Source organism: Bos javanicus, chromosome 2, assembly GCF_032452875.1.
Source record: "Bos javanicus breed banteng chromosome 2, ARS-OSU_banteng_1.0, whole genome shotgun sequence".
Lineage (NCBI taxonomy): Eukaryota > Metazoa > Chordata > Mammalia > Artiodactyla > Bovidae > Bos > Bos javanicus.
In genome coordinates, this window is record NC_083869.1 from 130660176 (window position 1) to 130687113 (window position 26938).

Below are 26938 nucleotides of genomic sequence, written 5' to 3' on the forward strand. Positions count from 1 at the left end.
ATGAGAAAGAATATAAGAATTTAGGGTAGCTATCAAAACATGGTAATAAGCCTGGCATGCTGCAGTCTATGGGTTCACAAAGTCGGACATGACTGAGAGACTGAACTGAACTGAAATAATACATAAGTAGACAATAAATGTATTGTCAGGAGAATACAGCAAGCAAGTGAATAAGGTTTAAGAAGTCAAAATAAAGATTACAAAACAACAATTACAAAACAATAAAATCACTTTCAGTACCTCTAGCAATTACTGACGTTTAGAATCAAAGAAAGTCAAAGGTATGCACTAAAGTGTTTAACCTAATACTTAAATACTATAGCAAGCCACTATGCAACCTAAATACTTACTAGAGCAATATGCTAGGATTAGAATCAAAACAATTCAAAGGTATGCACTAAGGTGTGTAACTATATAATACAACTGTAGACACAGAAGGGATTAAAAAGGAAAGAATGGGGGGAAAAAATATCAGCCAAACTCTTTAATTCTCTCAATCTTAACTGCCTGAGCTCTACACTAGCTGGAGCTCTGAGGCATCACAACCAAAGCTCCAAAAGAACAATAAAACAAAAACTAAATTTAGAAAATAAGAGGATGATACAGTTAACCAAACTGTATAAAAAGTACAGATGTTCACACACCTTTTCTTAGCCCTAGTCCCTATTCAAATGGAATATATTTCATGAAAATTAAGGCTGACACAGACTAGAAAAGGCTACATTTTTAGTCATCCAGCCCCTGCATCAAAAAGAGACTCCAAAGCACCACCGGGAGCATCTAAATAAATGCCCAATGTTTTACATGCAACCAACCTTCAATTCAGATGGACTGGACGCAGAAAACAAGTAACAGTCACTGTTTTTTAACACAAGACCCAAAGAGGTATTGGTCTGTCCATTTACTTGTAATAACAAGCCCTCAAAGCTATAAATCTTTCTTTTCCTTTGCTAAGGAGAAAAAAAATTCAAAAGTAAAATTGTTCAATAAACAAAATGTAGGCTACCTTACATCTACATTTGCTTCAAGTGCTACATTTAAGGAAAAAGAGTGAGTATGATCCCTTAGATGAGCAAGTCTCTTCAATATCCAAGCATAATTTATCCAGCTAAAATCTATTTTCTGAGTTTGTCACAAACAGCCATTATTCACTCAAGATAGAGGTAGCAGTATCATTTAACATCCTTTAAGGTACACAACATAATCAAATTTCCCTCTACTGTATAAGACAGGTTTTGACTACAAGTCTTAAAATTATATTTAGCAGCACACCAGCTCACCACTTAATTTTTAACACTTGACAAAAAGCTAGGGTACATCTCATGGGTTGCTGGTTTTGTTCCTTGCTCACAATCTCATATTCAAAATTTGAATTCAAGTGGAATTAAGTCAGCTTGAACTGAGGACTCTGGTCCACATGAAAAATCTGAAATGTTCTCATGGTATGAAAAATAAGAATATGGCTAAAAAACAATTTTCAGAGAATTCCAGGAAGACATTACAAATAAAGACAAATTAAACATTTCAGAGAATATACAACTACAAATTAAAACTTAAACATTTTTTCTACACACAATTTCTCAAAATTCAACAGCATTTAGTGATCCCTGCTCCATCCATGCTGTGGAGCGTGTGTGTGTGTGTGTGTGTGTGTGTGTAGTGTGCAGTCACTCAATCATGTCTGACTCTCTGCAACCCTACGGACTGGAGCCCACTAGGCTCCTCTGAGCAGGCTGCCATTTCCTCCTCTAGGGGATCTTTCCAACCCAGGGATCAAATCCACATCTCCTGCATTACATTCTTTACCACTGTGCCCCACCTGGGAAGCCTGTTACGGAGATTATTCCTAAATAATTTCATAACTTTTACATCATGAGATAAAACAAATCCAAAAATAAATGGGGACACTGGAACCTGAGATTATATATATATAATATATATATATATATACCAGCTTATATATAACATTGCATGCTAATGCAGAACTTACTGAAGACTCAAAGAAAGATTCTACAGTAACACCAGAGACCAAAGTGGCTATAAATATCTCTGTGGACACTATTGCCATTCCTGACAAAGTAACTGATCGATAACTACAGAAGACAGCCAGATACTAGAAAACACCTCAATGAAAGTTTTTTTTTAATTGGAATATAATTGCTTCATAATGTTGTGTTAGCTTCTGCTGTACAACAACATGAATCAAGAACACCAACAGCTAAACCAGGTCAAAGTACATCACTATGGCTTGTTCTGAATATTATTCTTTTGCTAAGAAAGAGAATAATATTAGCTGTGCACCAAACACATTCCAGTCATTGTGCTGGGTTTTTTTTAATAGTAAAGTGAGTCATGTAGGGATGTGAGAGTTAAACCATAAAGAAGGCTGAGTGCAGAAGAACTGATGCTTTTGAATTGTGGTGCTAGAGAAGACTCTTACGTCCCTTGGACTACAAGGAGATCAAACCAGTCAATAAAGGAAAACAACCCTGAATATTCATTAGAAGTACTAATGTTGAAGCTGAAGCTCCAATACTTTGGCCACCTGATGTGAAGCACCGATTCATTGGAAAAGACCCTGATGCTGGGAAAGACTGAAGGCAGGAGGAGAAAGGGGCAACAGAGGCTGAGATGGCTGAACCACCAAATTTGGGCATAAATTTGAGCAAATTCCAGGAGACAGTGAAGTTACAGGAAGCCTGGCGAGCTGCAGTCCACAGGGTCACAGAGAGTCGTACAGGACTTAGTGATAAACAACAATGAACCATAAATGCACAGCTCCTCAGTTTTTACATATGTATTCATTAAACTATCACTGAATCTTCACACCACCTCTGAGGAAAATATTTTAAACATTTTACACACCAAGGTAATTAAGCTCCACATAGTTAAGTAACTTCCCAACTATCTAGCTAACTGGTCTATCTAGCATCAAAGTCCAATCTTTCTCTTGTTTATTGCTATGGTAGTGCCTGAAATGACTAATTACAATTATTAGAATTCAAAAATGAAGCTATCTTCTGAAAATTGAGAATGCATAAATAAAGAATACATAAATAAAACAAATGAGAATGGAGGGAAACAAATTTAATGTGAACATAAGTGAACTGAACTGTCTTCCAAATAACATAGCCACACGGGGGCGGGGGGGACAAAATCCAAGGAATTTTGTATGCTATTAGACCAAAGGAAAAAGGTACTGCAAACCAATCTTGAACTCTTATTACATATTTGCTTTTCACAGTGGTATGGTATAAAATTCTGAAATTGTTTTATGTGTGTTACAGAAGTGAAAATGAAAACATTTTACTCATCTTTTGGGGACTTAGCATCTACCTATAGAAGACATGGAGATGAAAATATGGAATTGGTGAAGGCAAAGACAACAGCTTGAATTGGACTGAATTTGGAGTTATCAACAAAAACTCACTATCCAAATTAAACATGCTAATATTTCCCTCCCTAGCTGGAATAATATATTCAAGACAAGTCAATGTGGTTCAGGACAAGTCATTTTGGTGCAAAACAAGTTGCTACCATGTTATAGCTGTTCTACTTTCTTATCTATGTCCAGAGCTCTATAACAATAAGTACATCTAGGACTTAGATTACCATTTTGCAACATTGTAGGAAAAATTGATTCAGGCAAAAATTATCAGTGATTATTAAATCTAGTTCAGTTCAGTCACTCAGTCGTGTCCGACTCTTTGTGACCCCATGAATCGCAGCATGCCAGGCCTCCCTGTCCATCACCAACTCCCGGAGTTCACCCAGACTCACGTCCATCGAGTCGGTGATGCCATCCAGCCATCTCATCCTCTGTTGTCCCCTTCTCCTCCTGCCCCCAATCCCTCCCAGCATTAGAGTCTTTTCCAATAAGTCAACTCTTCGCATGAGGTGGCCAAAGTACTGGAGTTTCAGCTTTAGCATCATTCCTTCCAAAGAAATCCCAGGGCTGATCTCCTTCAGAATGGACTGGTTGGACCTCCTTGCAGTCCAAGGGACTCTCAAGAGTCTTCTCCAACACCACAGTTCAAAAGCATCAATTCTTTGGCACTCAGCCTTCTTCATAGTCCAACTCTCACATTCATACATGATCACTGGAAAAACCATAGCCTTGACTAGACGAACCTTTGTTGGCAAAGTAATGTCTCTGCTTTTGAATAAGCTGTCTAGGTTGGTCATAACTTTCCTTCCAAGGAGTAAGCGTCTTTTAATTTCATGGCTGCAGTCACCATCTGCAGTGATTTTGGAGCCCAAAAATTAAGTCTGACACTGTTTCCCCATCTATTTTCCATGAAGTGATGGGACCAGATGCCATGATCTTAGTTTTCTCAATGTTGAGCTTTAAGCCAACTTTTTCACTCTCCTCTTTCACTTTCATCAAGAGGCTTTTTACTTCCTCTTCACTTTCTGCCATAAGGGTGGTGTCATCTGCATATCTGAGGTTATTGAGATTTCTCCCGGCAATCTTGATTCCAGCTTGTGCTTATTCCAGCCCAGCGTTTCTCATTTTGTATTCTGCATATAAGTTAAATAAGCAGGGTGACAATATACAGCCTTGACGTACTCCTTTTCCTATTTGGAACCAGTCTGTTGTTCCATGTCCAGTTCTAACTGTTGCTTCCTGACCTGCATACAGGTTTCTCAAGAGGCAGGTCAGGTGGTCTTGTATTCCCATCTCTTTCAGAATTTTCCACAGTTTATTGTGATCCACACAGTCAAAGGCTTTGGCATAGTCAATAAAGCAGAAATAGATGGAGTGCTAAAGACAAGAGAATGTTTATACCATTTTAAAGTATCTCCTCACAAAGTGACAATTATAAAAGGAAATATTCTAAATATATAGTAGGAAAACTGGACACCACCATAATCCAGTGATCAAAATTACTTTTACCAAATGGTGATACCCTGAGATGGACATACTTACCAACCTGGTTTACTAACCAAATACGCGTTATCTTGAATCTACTCATGAGGAAATGGACAAACTCAAACTGAGAAACATTCCATAAAATAAATGGCCAGTTTTCTTAAAAAAAAAAAAAAAAAAAAAGGCGATGGTATTAAAGACTGAGACTCTATACTAAAAGATATTAACCAAAGAGAGTGACAACTACATGCAATGTGTGACCCTAGGTCAGAACTTGTAGAAGAAAAATTGCTATAAGGAACAATATTAAGACAACTGACAAAATCAGAAAGTTGACAACAGGTCAAAGTTTAAAATATTATACACACACACAATGCTAAATTTCCTAAATTTGGTTAAGTGCACTGTAAGAGAATACCCTTGCTCTTCAGAACTGCATACTGAAACATTAGAAACAAAAGGGCATGAGGTATGCAACCTACTCTACTAATGGCTTAGAAATAAAAGCAATATGCACACAGAGCTGGAGAATGTCCCAAAAGGTTAATAACTGGTGAATCTGGTCAGGAGTTCTTTGTACTAGTAACTTATCTATAAACCTGAAGTTAAATCAGGATAGAAAGTGATAAAAGACAATGTGCATCCAAATACTAAAGTGTTTCTATAGGAAACATAAAACTACAAACGGACTCCTATGTTAACAGAAGATGTTACACTGTGGTGTGAGCTGCCATACAACAGACTACTGAGTAACCAAGAAGACTGTGACACACAAACACAACCCTGAGAGAGATCATCACACTTCTCTACAAAGAGATAAAGGCAGGTACAGAGAAAGGGGTAGAGGGGAGAGCACCCTTCTCTTTTCCCTCTGTATAAATACAGTGAAGGTACAGGAAGAGCTCTGTTTTGAACATGCACTAAGATGTGATTGTCTCCATATATAGATGGTTTTTCATATTCTCCTTTTGCTTATCTATATTCTGTTTTTCCTGTAATAAGGAAAAACCTGTATCTCTAAATAAAGAATAACATTTTAAATTCTGACATAGAAAAGAATTGGTGGTGGAATTGGAATTATTTAATATGGAAAACAGACTATGATAAAATATGTTAAGTGAAAAAAGCTAAAATAGAACTATAAACACAAGAGTAAAAAGCATTAAAAAAAAAAAAAAAAGAAAGAACAAAATAACTGGAAACTCATTAAACAAGAATTTGGTGTTGTGACCACCGAAGCAGAAATAAAGCTATGAGACAGAGGAAGAGCCCTATCTCTGGTCTTAAACAGTATTATTTTAAAACAGCTGTAAGAGATGTAGCCAAAGATAGGAATAGTATAAGAAGAATTCAAAACAACTATATTCAATACCTTGTAATACTTAAAATGGAAAAGAATCTGAAAAAGGAAATACATATATATATATATGTGAAAATAACTGAATCACTCTGTAGTACACCTGACACTTAACATGCTGCTGCTGCTGCTGCTGCTAAGTCGCTTCAGTCGTGTCCGACTCTGTGCGACCCCATAGACAGGAGCCCACCAGGCTCCCCCGTCCCTGGGATCCTCCAGGCAAGAATACTGGAGTGGGTTGCCGTTTCCTTCTCCAATGCATGAAAGTGAAAAGTGTCGCTCAGTCGTGTCCGACTCTGAGCGACCCCATGGACTGCAGCCTACCAGGCTCCTCCGTCCATGGGATTTTCCAGGCAAGAGTACTGGAGTGGGGTGCAATGACTAACATTAATAATTAAAAATTAATTATACTTCAATTCTAAAAAGTCTAAAAAAAAAGAATAAATGAATTAAAGAATTCAAAACAAAATAACATAGTCGACAGGTTAAAAGTAACCAAACAAATAAACGAAATCAGAGGCTATCTGGGCATGGAGGAAAGCTTTAGCAGAAAGAACACTGAGTTAATGAGTGACTCCAACCAGGATTCTGAGATTAAGGCCTCTGGAGAAGGATACAGAGTCTCCTCTTAAGTGTATCAAAGACAGGAGACTCAGTCTGGATGCCAAATATCCCAGGTCTCCAGCACCTGTCAAAAAATATCTTAGGCTTACAGTGTCCTTAACCAGTTGAGGTGAAGACTCTGCAACTTGCCCAGTACAGTAAAATAATTTCCTTAATAAATGTCTTTCAACCCGTATAAAGATTCAGAATCTAATATAGAAATGAAATAAATCAAACATTATTATTGTTAATTTTCAATTACATTTGGGAATAACCTATTCTTACTTAACACTCAGTGTCTATAATATTTAAAATAATCACCATGTTAAAGAACATGATAGATTAGTTTTCTGGTTCCAATTTAAAATGTGTTACAGCGTAAGTGATCTTGAGTTTTCGTTGAAAATGTTAAGAACTTTATGAAAGTTGTAAATAATACTGTTTAAAAGATAAATTAAAACAAATACAGAAAATCATAAGTTATCAGGTTTATTCCAGTTATGTACGTAAACACTTGGGAATGTTTCACTTGTCATGTCAAGCAAACTGAATCACTTAAAACAAAAGCTGAGTATTTTAAGTTTATACATGCAATCTAAAGTGCTAGAAGAAACTTAACAGTTGTAAATGAGGCTGACTAGGATTAAAGTCTGACCAACCCAAGTTAAATAAACCAATATTAATCAAAGGACCCTGGGCAACCGTGAGAATGATTTGTTAAAATAGATGTTTTAATAAAAAGAAGTAATAAGTTGTGTAACTATTAATAAATGTAAAGGCTTACTCACTTCCAAGCTGTGACCATACAAAGACATATATATATAAATGTTCACAGCACCATTATCCATTATAGCTTAAAAACGGAACCCAAACCATCAACTTGTTATTGGTGGATAAATGGATAAAACAAACTGTGCTATATTTATAAACTGAATACAAAAGAAACAAACTATTGATAAACATAACAGATGAATCTCAAAAAAAGTATGCTACGTGAAAGAAGTAAAACACAAAAGGCTACGGATCATATGGTTCCAATGATATGAAATTCTAGAAAAGAGAAACCACACTGACAGAAAGCAGATCTGCAGTTGCCTGGGGCCAGGTCAAAGGAAGGGACTGCCTGTAAGGAAGGGACTGCCTGTAAAGGCACAGGAAACCCTAGAATGACATATCTTCATTATTGTGGCAGTTACACAACTAGATGGGCTTCCCAGGTGGCTCAGCAGTGAAGAGTCTGCCTCCCAATGCAGGAGTCGTGGGCAGGTTCAATCCTTGGGTCAGGAAAATCCTCTGGAGAAGGAAATGGCAACCCACTTCAGTATTCTTGCCTGGAAAAATCTCATGGGCAGAGGAGCCTGGCAGGCCACAGTGCATAGGGTTGCAAGAGAGTCGGGCAAGACTGAGCAAAAACACCACCACCACAACTATAGTCAGCAAAAATAACCAAACTGAACACTTAAAATGAGTGAATTCTATTGTACTATACCTCAAAAAAGATTTTTAAAAAATGATTAAGACATAAAGGTTTATAAAAAATAAGTTTTGAAATTTGAAAATAAAGTTTAAAATTAATTTTCAACCTCAGATAGCCATAAATTGTCTTTTCTCTGTATACAGATTGCCTCCGAAAGCACACAAAAACAAAAAAATCCTTCACCAACCATGAGATGTAGGTCATTATCTTACTCTGTCCATCTTCCAAGTCTCCTCTAATATACCATTACTCTTCGAATTTTTAATTCATAAAAATTTTCAAGGTCTAATACACCATTAGAAAGTCTCTAAACTTAACTGTTTACTACTGTCTCTCCATTTCACCCTCCCAATTAAATCTAGACAGTTCCTGAAAGTGGGCAGTATGATATACTCTGTAAGAGCAATATGTCATCTAGCAGGCAGTGAGAGGATAACTCATAAAAAGCCAAGAGGCTAGAATTCCTACATACCAAAACAAATTTCTGAATGTTTCTTTCGCCTAACTGAACTGATAACAGAAATAATACAAGTCAGAGATTTAGATGTGCAGTTACTGTTAAAATAAGGAAAAAACACTGAGAAACTGTAAATAAAGTAGAAATTTATTCCTTAAATTTGAAAAGCTGACTGCAAATATCAATACTGTGAGCTAGACACCGGTTTGCCCCCAAAAATTTTTCAAATGTAATATAAAACAAGCTATAATATGATAATATAGAAGCTACCTATATATATAATATACAGACACATATACTAAAGACTAAGTAAGTCTTCAAATATGAGAGTGATAGCAGAGCCCGTCTAATGGACTCTGCTCTCATCCCACTTGGCCTCCTTCCACACCATCCAGTCAGGGTACTCCAGACACCTATTTGCCATTCCAGGTCTGGGACTGCTTCTTGGACAAGCATTGACCACCATAATATTCAATCCTGCTATCAACAAAAGGAAATGGTTTGCTAATACTCTAGTTTCCCAAAATATCTGAAAAAAGACAACCACCAAGTGTTACAGTTACAGACAAAAACATTATAAAAGACATCAATTTTTCACCTGCAGTATCAAAAAGTCCAAGAGTATATGGCTCCCCACCAATCATAACTGTGACAGCATAGTTGTCAAAAACCTAAAACAGAAAAATATGACATTGTTAGTGTGCAAGGGGATGGTCAAAACAGGACAGGACAACTCAAGCTAAAACAAAGTTTCCTTCCCAAGACTCAATCCTCTCTCAGTCCATGTTTCTTCTATGACCAATCGTGCCAACTAAGCCCTTGCATGACCTAACATTTCTTCAAAAAAAAAGTGACAGAAGATGCATTCTGGTATGTCTGCTCTACCCCAACTGCCCAGATAAAAAGCCACAAAAGGGTTAGCGGTATGACAGGAGTGGAGTCCCCTGGCTATACGAAATGATACAATTCAAGTTTGAAACTTTCCAGACAGTAATTTAAAGTTTACCTAAATTTTCAATCTAATTTCTAAGAAATTATTCTTCACAGGCCATTTCCTTTTAATATAGAATTAAAATCTCCTAGATCCATGATAATCTTTTTCCTTTCAGGGTTCAAGACAAGAGCAGCCTTGTTGCAAATATGCCCAGTTAGAGAAAAATATAGGTCCCCTCAAGTTACTCAAGGAAAGTGTCCAAAAAGGCTGGCAGGTCTTTTGTTGGGACTTCACGAATAAAACTCACATTACTGGGTACACACCACATGACCTGAGATACCTTCTCTGAACTGAGTATACTTAAGGATAGTATACAGGTGTGTGTGTGTGTGTGTGTATACACTTAAGGAAACTGAATAGGGTATACCTCTTGTAAATAGACTGCAAAAGCCATAACAAACAAACTCAGTATATACAAATATATATATATAGGCTGTACTAAGTAATTTGTAAAAATGAGAGGTAACTAAATGAAAGTTCCAACAAATGAAAAATGAAAAAATGAATGAAATGAAAAAAGACCCAACACTAATTCATGGACTCCTCTGAATTATTAATAATTTACGATTGAAAAGCAAGGCTTTCCAGCCAAGAGAAGGATGGTACATTTTAATATCAGCTCTGCTTAACACCAATTCTCTGATTCACGTTTTAGCGGACTGGATTGTTGGGAGCTTGTTTAAATGTTAAAAAAAAAAAAAAAGAATAGACTGGAAAAAAGGGCTTGGGAGAGGTAGCAGTTAAAAGGAAACTCAGTTCTTGACAACAAGAACAAGGAAGTAAAAAGAATATGGTTAAGCTCTCATTTAGGTTAAGTCATACCTAATCCTTTTCCAGAGATCTACACACAAACACATACATAAAACACCCACAAGCTCTCCTTAAACACTTAGACTCAGAAATCACGTTTGTATGAAAATAACTTTAAATGGAAACTGGAACACAAACATTCTGATAGCCTTCACTCAAGATCCACAAAATTGATCTATCTCTAATGGTCCCTAAGAGTCCCTTTCAGCCTCAGAACTTCTTTTACTTCCAGATATCTCCACATGGGCCAACTCAAAAATATTCATGTTTATAAATATGATTTCTCCCCCTTCAAGAAACCCTAGTTTTTCCTCCTATAACCTGGGCCTACTTCAATCACTATCTGCCCTGGGACATTACAGACTGTCAATTACAATCAAATATAATTACCAAACCTTTAACCTGTCACCACCCTCTGAAAAATACTCTCATCTCCGAAGATTAATCTGAAGTAATCGTACATTTTCTTCCTTTTCACTTCCAAACAATACTAATCCCATATTAATCATACATAGGTGCTCTATAACCTCTAAAATAGCTCACTTAACAGAGGTGGTTGCTGCCAGGCCAAACCAACACTAGCTCCTCTCTCATCACAGAATGGACATCTATCTTTAACATAATTATACAACTAGATTGGTCAACCAACCTGGGATAAAACTGGATCCCCAAACATATTCACAATGAGTGTTACTCTAAATAACTCACTCTCTCCAACTTCATGATCTCTGTTATCCCCATTTTCCTTCTACTCTTCTAAGGAGCTGATAAAAAGCATTATGTGCGAGAGAACCTCCATAGGCTTCTGTTGATGTTCTCCTAAGAAAAACAGGTCTTCTCTACCTCTAAAAGCCAATCTAGAGCACCATTACTGCAAGGACAACAGCTCCATAAGCTTTCCTTCTATTCCCTAAGGAGAATACACAGACACACACTACTTTCCCTGAAGTCACAAGGCCCCCCCCAAAATCATCCCAAAGAACTCCAAGCACTGATTAATCATTGGCCAAGATATCAAAAAAAAAAAGTCACCTCATTCCAAGATGTAGTGCATACTTCTCCAAACTGAGACCACCACTCTTTAGAAGCTTGTCTACTGGAGTTTTGCCTCCCAGCACTTCTTGCAAACCCTTCTGTCACCCCTTCTGACTTTCCACTGATTTTTCAGCTGTTTAATTTTAAAGTGTACATAATTTACCCATGAGAAGTCAAGATCTTTAAAAACAGGAAACAAAGGCAGACAACAGAAAAATTTCAGTACACACAGAGAAAGTTTTCAAAAGGATATCAAATTATAATACATTTCACTAACAGATGGAAGCCTTATACTTACAGTTGGTACATACTCAGATGGAAATTTGTTTGTTGTGTAGGATATCAGGAGACATGTTTTACCAACGGCACCATCACCCACAACAACGCACTTAATTGTCTGCATCGCTGAAACAGTTTTGTATCCACTTTAAATATTTCAAATTTGATGATGACCTACAAAAAGATTAAAAATACTTCTCTCAATTATTTGTACTTACATATATACTGTTTTACTTCAATTAGCAACAGACTCACACATTCAGAGCAATAATAGAATCAGCACCTCAACTACCAGCGTTAGGAGAACCAAAGAAGAGAAACAGTGATTTTGCAAATAGGAGTCAATTTTCTTAAGTTTCTGATCCTTGGTTGTTTTGACTTAAGTGTTTTTCTTAAAAAATCAAAAAGAATATAAACAGCAGCACAGTTCTTTTTATAATGAAAGAGAAGATGCTATTTCAGAATGAATCCCACTTAATATGTCAAGTGTTATTTTGTGCAACTTTTCCTTCAGTTGTATGTGGCCCCACATGCGTGAATACACATATATGTGTACTAGACTGCAAAAAAAAGGCCACTGCTTCAAAGAATGGTCCCTTTACCCCATCGAAGATGGTTACTCAGGCATAACCAATAAGCAGCAGAGCACCATCACCTGCCCCACATGATAGATAGGCATGAAGAACTGGACAAAGATCAGGGTGATCCCTGGTCTCAGTGGCTGTTTCAGCACCAAGCTGTCAAGCTACTAATTCAATATTTATGGCATAAAGAGATCAAAATCTAGACTTTTAAAATGATCACTCTAAAGCATTCTAACTTATAAACAGATAGAATTACTATAGCTTCTTTTACTATAGTCCTCCATTCTAAGACACTAATAATTACAAATACACCAAGATTTATTAATTTTATCAATTCTGAGATGCTTGTTTTTAAACTTAAGCATTTCTAAAATCAGAACATATCTTTACCAAAGGTTCCTTACACTTGTTACCAGCCATTTTACCCCAACATGTTGACATCTATGCAACTGGGATATATGACATCTTAGTGAAAATCTTAAGTTTTTCTGAAAGAATAAAGAACAGCACTACCTATATATCTATTTTTAAGATTAAATTCTTTTTCTTATAAATCTGAAGGGATTACAATTTCTTGTTAGCTAGAGATGCCACCTTATTAACATAAAAATGTCAACAGAATTAGATGCCAGGCCTATATGCTCCTATAGTAACCTCCACAACTCTTAAGCATGACTTTCAGTTCAGTTCAGTTCAGTTGCTCAGTCGTGTCCGACTCTCTGTGACCCTATGAATCGCAGCACGCCAGGCCTCCCTGTCCATCACCAACTCCCTGAGTTCACTCAGACTCACGTCCATCGAGTCAGTGATGCCATCCAGCCATCTCATCCTCTGTCGTCCCCTTCTCCTCCTGCCCCCAATCCCTCCCAGCATCAGAGTCTTTTCCAATGAGTCAAGTCTTCGCATGAAGTGGCCAAAGTACTGGAGTTTCAGCTTTAGCATCATTCCCTCCAAAGAAATCCCAGGGCTGACCTCCTTCAGAATGGATCTCCTTGCAGTCCAAGGGACTCTCAAGAGTCTTCTCCAACACCACAGTTCAAAAGCATCAATTCTTCAGCACTCAGCCTTCTTCACAGTCCAACTCTCACATCCATACATGACCACAGGAAAAACCGTAGCCTTGACTAGACGGACCTTTGTTGGCAAAATAATGTCTCTGCTTTTGAATAGGCTATCTAGGTTGGTCATAACTGTCCTTCCAAGGAGTAAGTGTCTTTTAATTTCATGGTTGAAGTCACCATCTGCAGTGATTTTGGAGCCCAGAAAAATAAAGTCTGACACTGTTTCCACTGTTTCCCCATCTATTTTCCATGAAGTGATGGGACCGGATGCCATGATCTTCGTTTTCTCAATGTTGAGCTTTAAGCCAACTTCTTCACTCTCCTCTTTCACTTTCATCAAGAGGCTTTTTAGTTCCTCTTCACTTTCTGCCTGTTAGTATCTCTGTATATATATGAGGAATGGGTAACATACAGGAAATATACCTTCTTCCTTTCTTCACCAAAATCATCTTGACTGCACTTCTCTGTATTTAACCTCCTTTTTTATCTTTCTCTCTTCCCTGTAATGCACTAGAGAACAATGCACTAGCATACTCATACTAGGTTAAGGATCTTGACTCCTAAACTAAATCAAATTATTTATCGAAATAATCACACTACACCAAGTACTAAATTAATTCTAGAGAATTATTCTAGAAGAATGTCTTCTACTGATTAATAAAAGCAAGAAGAGAAAACAGGAATAGCTGTCTTCTCATGGTTCCTCAATCCACCTCTGAAAAACAGGATGTGCTGTGCTTAGTTGCTCAGTCATGTCTGACTCTTTTGCAACCCCATGGACTGTAGCCCACCAAGCTCCTCTGTCCATGGGGATTCTCCAGGCAAGAACACTGGAGTGAGTTGCCATGCTCTCCTCCAGGGGATCTTCCCAACCCAGGGATCACACTGGGGTCTACCTGCATGGCAAGCAGATTCTTTACCAGCTGAGCTACCAGGGACTGCTAAAACACAAGGTCTTCTGTAAAATTTATTTCCAATTCAGAGTGAAGGAAAAAAAGGTAAGCAGAGACTTCTGATCATCCTACAGAATTATCTTCCTAAAAATAAATTTCAAGTTCAGTTCTTGCATCTTCCATGTCTCATGACCATTATGGGTAATTTCATTTTACATAGAGTTTAATCATAAACACAGGCCAGAAAGTAAGGTTTGAGCAAGGTGGCAGAGACTGCTAGCAACTGCTCTTCTCTTCTCTAGTAAAAGAATTTTACTGGCGCACATGGCTCCTAGTAAAGACAACATTTCCTAAATTCTTGTGCAGTTAGATGTGACAAAGTTCAAGCAAATGGGGATGGAAGCAAAGCATGTAATTTTCAAGACCAGCCTTAAAAACAAGGGAAATAGTTTCTCTGTCCCACCTGGCCTGTAGGCTAGAATACATCATAACAGATGTGAAAGCAGTCACAGTGAACCAGAAGACAGAAATTATAGCTAAGGATAAGTAACACCATAGGAGAGGCCAGCCCTGCATTACCTTCCAGGACTTTACCTTCCAGGACTTTTACAGGAGAAAGAAACTTTGCCTTCATTAAGTCCCTAGTATTTTGGACTTCTCAGTTACAGCAGCAGAACTGAAACCTTAAACTCCGTATTTCACAGACCCTAAGACAACAATTTTTAAAATACATCCTAAATTAGAGATGTTAAGTGTAGACAATATAGTCTTACAATTACTAAAATAGTAATATTTGGATTTATCAAGTAACTTTATAGTAAACTTGACCACTTTTGAACTTTGTCTTAAAAACAGCTAAGATAAATACTATTGTTAATATAAATGTTACTGTTAAATTTTAACTGTGGTTAAAACTGTCATCCTTAAATATGATGATCCTTATCTTCAGTCTACCTATGGTATTCACTTTTAAGACTTATAACTCATACAACCTAGCAAATACAAAATCATCAGGCCATTTCTAAACTTGAAACTTCTCATAAAGGAAGAGCTAACATTTCTTAAAATTTTCACTAAAATTCTCTAGAAATAAAGAAAAAGTTTCCATGACTAAAGACACAAATACCACTGCCACATTGCTAAGTCACAAACTATCACAAGCTATGACGGAGAAGGTTAAAGCTGGCCTACAATATTCCAAAGAAAAAAGAAGCTATCATTAATAAATGTATTAAAAGAGAAACATTTAAATCTAATTCAAGATGAATTCCTCTTTTTTTATTATAGGTATATCAGGAAATTTATCAAAATGAACTGTCTTCAGGACAGACATTTCACAAATAACAGATTTAGGATACTGGTTCTTATATACTGCATGCATGCTAAGTCATTTCAGTTGTGTCTGACTCTTTACAACCCTATGGACTTTAGCCCGCCAGGCTCCTCTGTCCATGGGATTCTCCAGGCAAGGATACTGGAGAGGGTTGCCACTTCCTACTGCAGGGGATCTTCCCAACCCAGGGATCAAACCGGTGTCTCTTATGTCTCCTGCACTGACAGGCAGCTTCTTTACCACAAGCACCATCTGGGAAGCCTTCTTTGTATGGTGAAAACCTAAATTGTGGTACCGCTGTCTCTGATACCATTAAGTGTAAGAAAATGCTAAAAATGCCCACCAGGAAACGTAAGTGTTGAGCAAAACATACAACACAAGTTGTATTAGAGTAAGTCTACAGTGTAAGTTTAGAAACAAGGTAACAACATTTCAAATTGGCTAATTAGGCTTATCCTCTGAATATAATTTTTAAAAATACCTCTGCATTGTTAAGAACAAAATCACTATCTGAGAAAGATCTTTAAGCTTTTCCACTGAAAGATAATGGAGACTGGAATTCATGTGAGAGAAATGGGATCACAAATAGTTTGGCCAGATCACTAAACATTACTGCTTTGAGAACTTGTAGAAGTCTGGATCTTTTTTGAGCAGGAAAAACAGCCCCCAAACCAATCAGGCCCTTCTTTCGTGTCCTGCTTAGTAAGCTAGAAAGAATTTCCAAGCTACATAAACTTAATATATAGAATGACAATAATTTTCCTAACTCTGAAATCAGAAAAACCTTCGGTTTTAATCTCTGCTCAGCACTTACTAGTGACCTGGGCAAATTTCTTAAATCTCTTTTTGCCTCAATTTTCACATTTAAAAACAGAACTAATTATAATTTAAACCAACACCTTGCAAAGTTATAAAGATTAAGTAATATTAAAGAACCTGGCTCCTAGCACATACTCAATATATATGAATTCCTCTACCAAGTATGCCAGTTAAATCAATCCCATCACACCTGTTTTCATCCAAAGGCGCAAAACTAGCACTGCACTTTCTTCTCTTTTTAGTAGACTGTTCAATTCAGTTCAGTTGCTCAGTCGTGTCCGACTCTTTGTGACCCCATGAATCGCAGCACGCCAGGCCTCCCTGTCCATCACCAACTCCCTGAGTTCACTCAGACTCATGTCCATCAAGTCAGTAATGCCATCCAGCCATCTCATCCTCTGTTGTCCCCTTCTCCTCCTGCCCTCAATCCCTCCCAGCGTCAGAGTCTTTTCCAATGAGTCAACTCTTTGCAAAGTACTGGAGTACGGAGTTTCAGCTTTAGCATCATTCCTTCCAAAGAAATCCCAGGGCTGATCTCCTTCAGAATGGACTGGTTGGATCTCCTTGCAGTCCAAGGGACTCTCAAGAGTCTTCTCCAACACCACAGTTCAAAAGCATCAATTCTTCGGCGCTCAGCCTTCTTCACAGTCCCACTCTCACATCCATACATGACCACAGGAAAAACCATAGCCTTGACTAGACGGACCTTTGTTGGCAAAATAATGTCTCTGCTTTTGAATAGGCTATCTAGGTTGGTCATAACTGTCCTTCCAAGGAGTAAGCGTCTTTTAATTCCATGGCTGAAGTCACCATCTGCAGTGATTTTGGAGCCCAAAAAAATAAAGTCTGACACTGTTTCCCCATCTATTTCCCATGAAGTGATGGGACCAGATGCCATGATCTTCATTTTCTCAATGTTGAGCTTTAAGTCAACTTTTTCACTCTCCTCTTTCACTTTCATCAAGAGGCTTTTTACTTCCTCTTCACTTTCTGCCATAAGGGTGGTATCATCTGCATATCTGAGGTTATTAACATTTCTCCTGAAAATCTTGATTCCAGCTTGTGTTTCTTCCAGTCCAGCGTTTCTCATGATGTACTCTGCATATAAGTTAAATAAGCAGGGTGACAATATACAGCCTTGACGTACTCCTTTTCCTATTTGGAACCAGTCTGTTGTTCCATGTCCAGTTCTAACTGTTGCTACCTGACCTGCATATAGATTTCTCAAGAGGCAGGTCAGGTGGTCTGGTATTCCCATCTCTTTCAGAATTTTCCACAGTTTATTGTGATCCACACAGTCAAAGGCTTTAGCATAGTCAATAAAGCAGAAATAGATGTTTTTCTGGAACTCTCTTGCTTTTTCCATGATCCAGCAGATGTTGGCAATTTGATCTCTGGTTCCTCTGCCTTTTCTAAAACCAGCTTGAACCTCAGGAAGTTCACGGTTCACATATTGCTAAAGCCTGGCTTGGAGAATTCTGAGCATTACTTTACTAGCATGAGAGTCCCTTGGACTGCAAGGAGATCCAACCAGTCCATTCTGAAGGAGATCAGCCCTGGGATTTCTTTAGAAGGAATGATGCTGAAGCTGAAACTCCAGTACTTTGGCCACCTCATGCGAAGAGTTGACTCATTGGAAAAGACTCTGATGCTGGGAGGGATTGGGGGCAGGAGGAGAAGGGGACGACAGAGGATGAGATGGCTGGATGGCATCACTGACTCGATGGACGTGAGTCTGAGTGAACTCCGGAAGTTGGTGATGGACAGGGACGCCTGGCGTGCTGCGATTCATGGGGTCGCAAAGAGTCAGACGTGACTGAGTGACTGAACTGACTTACTAGCATGTGAGATGAGTGCAATTGTGCGGTAGTTTGAGCATTTTTTGGCATTGCCTTACCTAACCAAAACTTTTCACACTTTACCCAAAACACACACATCAAAAACAGGCTAAAATAAACTGATTATATTTGCTGTTATTTATTAATAGCGAATGACACACAAAACAACAGGAAATCCACCCAAATATTTCTTCTTCTCCTGAAGACTCCCATATTATTTCTTTCTGTATTTCCTGCACTTTTCTCTATTTACAGAGCAGTCCTTAAAACCAAGTTACTTAACAGGTGTTAACAATATATTTTAGGGGACTTCCCTGGTGATCCAGCAGCTAACATTCCATACTTCAAATGCAGGGGGCCTGGGTTTGATCCCTGGTCGAGGAACTAGATCCTGCATGCCACAATGAAAGATCACACAATCCCACATGCCACAGGCAAGGCTTGGCACAGTCACACAAATAGATATAATTTTTTTAATGGAGTTTTAAAACAAAACAATATAATTTTGGTATGGGAACAGACCCAGTCAGGTTTCCCTCCTGGCTCAGATGGTGAAGAATCTGCCTGCAATGCAGCAGACCTGGGTTCCACCCCTGGGTCAGGAAGATCCCCTGGGATTACAAATCATCATTGCCCACATGCAAACTGATGAAAATCTGACAACTGTTCATCTAAAACAATAAAACAGCCAGTTATTTTACCTTCTCCCTGCTGGAGATACAAAAGTAATTTCCAGGTGGACAATTAAAATCTAGTGGTAGGGTGTGAGAGCTCCCCCTTCTGCTCACCTGCTGCTGTGCTCAGTTCAGTTCAGTAACTCAGTCGTGTCAGACTCTTTGCGACCCCATGGACTGCGGCACTCCAGGCCTCCCTGTCCATCACCAACTCCTGGAGTTTACTCAAACTTATGTCGATTGAGTCGGTGATGCCATCCAACCATCTCATCCTCTGTCGTCCCCTTCTCCTCCTGCCTACAATCTTTCCCAGCATCAGGGTTTTTTCAAATGAATTAGTTCTTCATGTCAGGTAGCCAAAGTATTGGAGTTTCAGCTTCAGCTTCAGTCCTTCCAATGAATATTCAGGACTGACTTCCTTTAGGATGGACTGGTTGGATCTCCTTGCAGTACGTGCTGTCGTGTTCAACTCTTTGCGATCCCATGGACTGTAGCCTGAGACCCTACGGAGTGTATCCCACCAGGCTCCTCTACCCGTGGAATTGTCCAGGCAAGAATACTGGAGTAGACTGCCATTTCCTACTCCAGGGAATCTTCCTGACCCAGGGCTCGAACTTGTGTCTCTTGCATCTCCGGCACTGGCAGGTGGATTCTTTATCACTAGTGCCACCTGGGATTTCCCTGAAAGCTCAGTTGGTAAAGAATCCCCCTACAATATGGGAGACCTGGGTTTGATCCCTGGGGTGGGTGGGAAGATCCCCTGGAGAAGGGAAAGGCCACCTGCTCCAGTATCCTGACCTGGAGAATTCCATGGACTGTAGAGTCCATGGGGTCACAAAGAGGTGACTTCCACTTCAATTCAGCACCACCTGGGAAGCCTGACTCCAGCTTAAATGAGGTTTCTGTTTATCAATGTTCACACTGTTAATATGTTTTATATAATCTCTTTTTACTGTTATACTTGAATTCAGCCTCTAAATCAGCAATTCCAAAACTATTACCTCAAGCAATCACAGTCAGGATTACCCGAAATGAATTTGTTATCAATTCAGATTCCTGGACCATCACCTCAAATCTTATAAACCAGATCTCAATCCTCCCTATTTAACTCTCATATACAGAGAAGTCCGAGAACCACAACCACATATGATAACCAGACAAAAACTACCAGTAACAAAAGAATGCAAACTAAAATAAACACTACAGGCATTTAAATCTCCAAGAAGTGAGTTTCTTAAAAGTAGAATCCAAATTAATCACTGTAAATTATCTGTATCAACCAGGTATTTAGTAACACAAAACTCATGTTGGATACTGAGAGATCATGAACCAAGATACTTCAGAGGTGCTTTAATACTGGTTCAACCTAAGTGTTCTCAAATAACAGTGCCAGTGCCAACACTTATATAGCACTTACTCTGCGTCACATACTGTTCTAAACATATTACACATATCTGTACATGCCATCCTCTCAACAACTCTGAGGTATGTACTATACATCACTGTTTCACAGGTAAGAAAAGGAGGGTTCAGTGAAGTTAAGTAACTAGATCAAGATGACTGAGCCAGTAAATGGTTGCTGCTGCTGCTAAGTCGCTTCAGTCGTGTCCGACTCTGTGCGACCCCATAGACGGCAGCCCACCAGGCTCCCCCGTCCCTGGGATCCTCCAGGCAAGAACACTGGAGTGGGTTTCCATTTCCTTCTCCAATGCATGAAAGTGAAAAGTGAAAGTGAAGTCGCTCAGTCGTGTCCAACTCTTCGAGACCCCATGGACTGCAGCCTACCAGGCTCCTCCATCTATGGGATTTTCCAGTCAAGAGTACTGGAGTGGGGTGCCATCGCCTTCTCTGAGTAAATGGCAGAACTGGAATTTAAGCCCAAGCAGCCTGTCAAGGTTCTGCTCTAAAACTCTATACACTCTACCAATTTCTCCTGAGAGGTGACATTAATAAAAACAAACATGATCACTACAAATGAAGTGGCACGTATATGACAGTTGCCAGCATTAGGCAGAGGAAGCTAGAGGAGGAGCAAGGAAGCGGGGTTAAGTTCATTTCCTATTTCTTCACCCTGCAGACAACCACTCAATCTTTACTGGGGAGAAAGGAAGCGAGAATTTGTAAGATAGAGTTCGCTCTTCCCCTTTCTATCTCTATACTCACAAATCTTCCTTTTCTTAGGCTTCCTAACCTGACAGTTCAGCAATCTATCAGAAACCGGTTGTGCGACCCCAGCTAAGAGCACTGGTTGAGAAGTCAGACTGGCTCTACCACTCTAGCTTATGTTACCTTAGGCAAGCTATTTAACTGCTGTTTTCACTTATCTAAAAAATGAAAATAATAATACCACTCTCATAAAGTTGAATGAAGAAGATAATATATGTAAAGAAGTAAAAGTGCCTGGCCTCCAATAAATGCTTAGTAAATGTTTACACCTAGTCTTAAATGAGTGAAGTTTTTACTACAAATGTAGTCAAATTTAGAGTTATCATTACAAAGGTGGTCATTTCAGAGTCAAGTTCCAACTTAATTAGGACTATTCTGCAAAGCATTTGACATGTAATATTATCATGTATTAAAATGTCACCAGATGACCCACAGATGGGAAGGAAGTAAGGGACCAGGGGAGAGACTGTTTTTGCAACATACATAATGGCAGCTTCAACAACATGGAGCAAACTCGGCCAGACATGTTGGTAGATCTTATGCTAACTCTCTATTTAAGCCATGTCAAATCACTGTAACACCAAAGAGGCTATGTGGTACCAATTTACCATTCTGCTATCCAGAGTGGCTAGAAGTCATTTTGCACCAACAGCTAAATACTATTTTCTTTTTAATAATGAAGTTCATTTGTACCATAACTTGGAATTGGTTGGCGTTGAGCAACCTTAGGCACAAAAAATGACTGCCAATCCTAAGGAAGAAAAATTGTGAAATAAGGTGATCTACATTCCTTCCCAGTATCTATCACTCTTCCTGACAGCCACACCAAAACCCTTCTCTTAGGTTCTTAAATGCTTTGGCAGTTCAAATTACCCTTCAAGAATCTCTAAACTAAAGTCCCTTTAGTTTTCTGGGATTCCTGGGCTCTATCTAGACTTAAAGAGACAATGGGGGACTTCCCTGGTGGTCCAGTGACTAAGACTCTGAGCTCCCAGTGCAGGGATTCTGGGTTTGATGCCTGGTCAGGGAACTAGATCCCACATGCTGCAACTAAGACCCAGCACAGCCAAATCAATAAATATTTAAATAAAAATAAAGAGACTTTGGAACTCTCTCTTTAGCATCATTATTAGCTGCTGCTGCTGCTGCTAAGTCACTTCAGTCGTGTCCGACTCTGTGTGACCCCATAGACAGCAGCCCACCAGGCTCCTCCGTCCCTGGGATTCTCCAGGCAAGAACACTGGCGTGGGTTGCCATTTCCTTCTCCAATGCAGGACAGTGAAAAGTAAAAGTGAAGTCGCTCAGTCGTGTCCAACTCTTCGAGACCCCATGGACTGCAGCCTACCAGGCTCCTCCGTCCAGGGGATTTTCCAGGCAAGAATACTGGAGTAGGGTGCCATTGCCTTCTCCCATTATTAGCTAGATGCCAACTAAACTCCACCAGACAATGCAATCCCGGAGGAAAAGAATTCACACAGGGGAAGGGAACAAAGCTCCGAGCCACAGATGCCTTGTCTTCCCATGCACCATCGTTCATTCTAGGCATAAGGCATAAGGCACAAAGAGCATTTGCTAATAAGCATGCTTTGCAAAAAATACGTATTCTCAGATTATTATATCCCTTATAAAACGATGTGAAATATTAACAGTAAACAGTGTGAATAAAACCCACGTCTAATTTTTGCTATTCACTGTGGTAAAAATAGTCTTTGTGCAGGATTCCTGTCACAGAACTCCTAAACCCTTGAAGTTCCCCTAAATGATAGCACTATCTTTTGTCATTCATAATAAGCTCCGTCCTAATACTGACTAGGAAGGGGCCCCTGGATAGCCTTGGGATGGGACTGCTCATCAGAAAGGCCATGCAATGAGAGGGTTAGAATTTTCAGCCCTACCTGTCAACCTCAGCAATAGGGGATGGGGAGGAGGGCACTAGAAACTGAGATCTGTGAAAACTGTTGAACAAGAAGATTTAAGAGAGCTTCCAAGTTAGTCACCACATTGTGCTGGAGAGTGCCTGTCTGGAGAGGACCTGTATCCCATATCCCAAATTTGCCATCAGCCAGGCAGCAGGGTGGATAGCCTCGACACCCCATCTGCAGCTGCTGCCTGAAGCTGAGGCAGTCTTGTGGGGCTGAGCCCTTAAGCTGTGGGGTCTACACTAATTCTGGGAGTTAAGTGTTAGAATGGAATTGAGAGAAGTGATATCAGAAAAAAATACTACATTCACACTAACACAAAATACACCCAAAGTAATACTCTTCATCTGAAATACAGTTCTCCCTGAAGCAACCCATTTTCATACTTAAGATACAGGAAAGAGGCATCAAGAATCAAGAGAATAAGAATCCTGAATAACAAGCCTTCCTTACATATCTGATGACACAGCTGCTCTGGTTACAGGATTAGACAGAATAAATAAATTGGTGCCACTTGTCTCTCCTGTCACATCCAGTCGCTTTTGGAGAATATGGTGCATACAGCCTTTCGCAGATCTGCCCAGAAACTCTACTGCACCTCCGCCCTAGATGCCTTTCTCCCCCAAAACAAGCAATATACTGTAAGACCTTGAAAGGGACACTCAGTTTCAAACTAAATTTAGGAATTCATCCAATATTACTTAAAAGAACCCAAATAAAGAATATGATTTTCCTTCAAAATTGGAATATTCCTTAATGAACTGAATCTCCCATCATTTTGCAGATAATTCTGGCCTAAACGCAAAGGACGTGCCCCAGTGCCAGACAGTTAACACTCATGTAGCCTCATTGTCTTTCCCAACTCTTCAGAATTCAGGCAAATACATAACAAGTCACATAAATACAGTTCTTTTTGAACTTGATAATCTGTTTTCAGTGTCCTAAGTAAACAAGGAATCATCTTAGAAAACGTTGGTGCTCATTCAAAAGGTCAAAATGATTCAACTACTGCTCAAACTTATCTGCTCTAACAAAATCCAAAAGAAGCTTAATATGATCACATGGTTTGCTTCAGTTTTCAATAATAAATGTGTGCATTCCAATTTGAACAATAAATTAAAACCAGAATTCTATAAAGTAACTTTCTGTTAGTAAAAAGCAGACAACCCTGTGTAGGGAGAGACAGTCCTCACAGGTCTCTTGTGGTCCGAAGCATCTTCTAGGTATGCTAAGGATGCAAGGCCCTGATCACTCTATCCAGACCATGTCACAGGGTTATGTTTGCAGCCAACAACCTTGAAGGGTACAGAAAAGTCTCCCTCAGGGACAAAGAGCAAGGTGGCCTTCTGCATGCTACTGGATAGTAGGTTCCCCAAGCTCGGTGCTCCTCAGCTATGACTCAAACCCACTGCACAGCCCATCTGTAAGTCTTAGGGGTAAACGATGTGGCACACAACACTCTCATCTCCTGCTGCTGGCTATGGCTTAATTATATTCGTTGTCTCTGACCCATGTTTTCTGCCAGCGTCTGTAAAACAATAAAAGGCTAACATGTTAGCTTTTAAGGGGAGTAAAATAAAATCCCCAACCCTGTTTACTTAATTGACTGAGCTCTATGAGAATGATTTTGTTGTGCACTTAAGTCGTGGAAGTAAATAACAGAGCAATTAGATGATTTTTTAGAATAATTAACAGAGTAGAGGCTAGGTTACCAGGTCTCATATCTTATGCAGTATCCAAAAGTTTTCTTTACAGAAAACCCTCCTGAAATAATCAAAATTTTTTACACCTTGATCTCCTCACTCAAGCCAGTACATGTTCCCTAAAAGCTGACTGGTTGTTTCAATTGTTTATGTTCCATCTTCCAGGTGTCTGTTCTAATAGGAAGAAATGAGTGAAGGCCAGAATCCTTTATCAAGAAAGGTGGTAAAATAAAAATAAGAACGTATTTGTTTTGCTTTAAATAAAGCTAATAAATCTGCTATTTTTGCAAAAACCAAACTTTATTTTGTTCTCCTATCCTTAAATAGCTGTGAAAGTCAAAGTATTAGTCACTCAGTCATGTCGGACTCTGTGCAACCCTATGGATTGTAGTCCGCCAGGCTCCTCTGTCTATGGAGTTCTCCAGGCAAGAATACTGGAGTGGGTTGCCATTCCCTTCTCCAGAAGATCTTTCGACCCAGGGATTAAACCCAGGTATCCTACATTGCAGGCAGATTCTTTACAGTCTGAACCACCAAGGAAGCCCCTAAATAGCTGTGAGTACGCTTATTTTCCCCCCAAATTCTACTTATTCACCTCTAAAATTAAGTCCATAAATTAAAGGATGAAGTCTCCTGGTACATGTCTGAGAGCCCTGTTGTTGCTTTTTTCCTCTCAAATGTTTAACTTGATATTGGCAGATATATGTAAAATTCGCACCAAAATTAGTCAAAGAAATCAGGGAAACAGACTTGGACAGAATGTGGTAACACTACAAAAGCCTTTGATTGCTGGAAAAGATAATGGGTTTTTCTCCCCTCTCCTAAATGTACTTTCCAGATGTTACATAAAACAAAAGAATCTTTGGGCAAAAACATCTCAAATTCTTCATGTATCTCTCCCCCACAAAATGGCTGCAAAATTTCTAATCTCTCCAGCTGACAATTAGATGCATTAGCATATGCAAAGTATTGAAAAGCAAACATTAGGCATTCATTAAGGCAATTACTCAATTCTTCCATTCTCTACCAGTTGTGAAAGAAATTGATATATATTGTGAAACTACAACCTACATGAGACAGTAGAGAAGCGGGTGCCAAATTAAGGTTCTCTGGGTCCTTGAGACAACAAACAAATAAACCAACTGTCAGGGGAAAGTGCTGACAGCAGCACTCATACAATGAAAGATGATGATCCTGTGTGGTAAAAGGATGTTTTCAGCAGGGCTCCAAGTCTGCTGTGTCAGCTTCGTTTCTGAAAATGACTTCATTCAGAAATGTCTGATCCAGTAAGAACAGGAGTCCTTATTTTTAGAACCTTGCTGAGTTTTCCTTCCTCAAACTACCAAAAATTAAGGGATGCTAGCCAAAGTAATCATTTTTTACTGTCTTTGTGACTCAAAAAAAAAAAAAAAAAAGTAGTCCAATTAGTAAGTATCTACTAAGCTATATAATTTCTGAGTGTAATATATTTCAAAACACTTCGGAAAATTTGAAGAGTATGCAAAAATGTATAAGAGTACTAAGAATCTGATTAGAAAAGAAGGGAAATTACAGTAAGATTTTCCCTCAAAATATTCAAGACTTGTAGATTTATTCACTCATTCAACAAACACTTAATAAGTGCTGAGCACTGTCCTATACATAGCCATGCCCCCCATGCCTGGAACGAAGTTCACATCCGCTTGGGACAATAACCCTAGTGGCACACACAGACAGTAAGGAAATCAGCACCGACACCGCACAGCCTCCCTCACAATATTACTAGTACGGACACCCTTAAATGCAGTTTCCTATAATGGCACCCCACTCCAGCACTCTTGCCTGGAAAATCCCATGGACGGAGGAGCCTGGTAGGCTGCAGTCCATGGGGTGACTAAGAGTCAGACACGACTGAGCGACTTCACTTTCACTTTTCACTTTCATGCATTGGAGAAGGAAATGGCAACCCACTCCAGTGTTCTTGCCTGGAGGATCCCAGGGACGGCGGGGCCTGGTGGGCTGCCGTCTATGGGGCCGCACAGACTCGGACACGACTGAAGTGACTTAGCAGCAGCAGCAGCATT

General features: G+C 39.2%; 1 protein-coding gene across 2 annotated transcripts in view; it reads right to left on the minus strand.

Annotated features, from left to right (window-relative positions):
- Positions 1 to 26938, minus strand: part of CDC42 (cell division cycle 42) — a 54376-nt gene that overhangs the window by 8924 nt on the left and 18514 nt on the right. For both annotated transcript variants that reach the window (XM_061393954.1, XM_061393965.1), the window contains exons 2-3: positions 11905 to 12059; positions 9366 to 9438 (exon numbers count right to left, since the gene is read on the minus strand). In XM_061393954.1, coding sequence (XP_061249938.1) covers positions 9366 to 9438; positions 11905 to 12009 — 178 coding nt within the window. In that variant the 5' untranslated portion in view covers positions 12010 to 12059. The remainder of the gene's footprint in view (positions 1 to 9365; positions 9439 to 11904; positions 12060 to 26938) is intronic.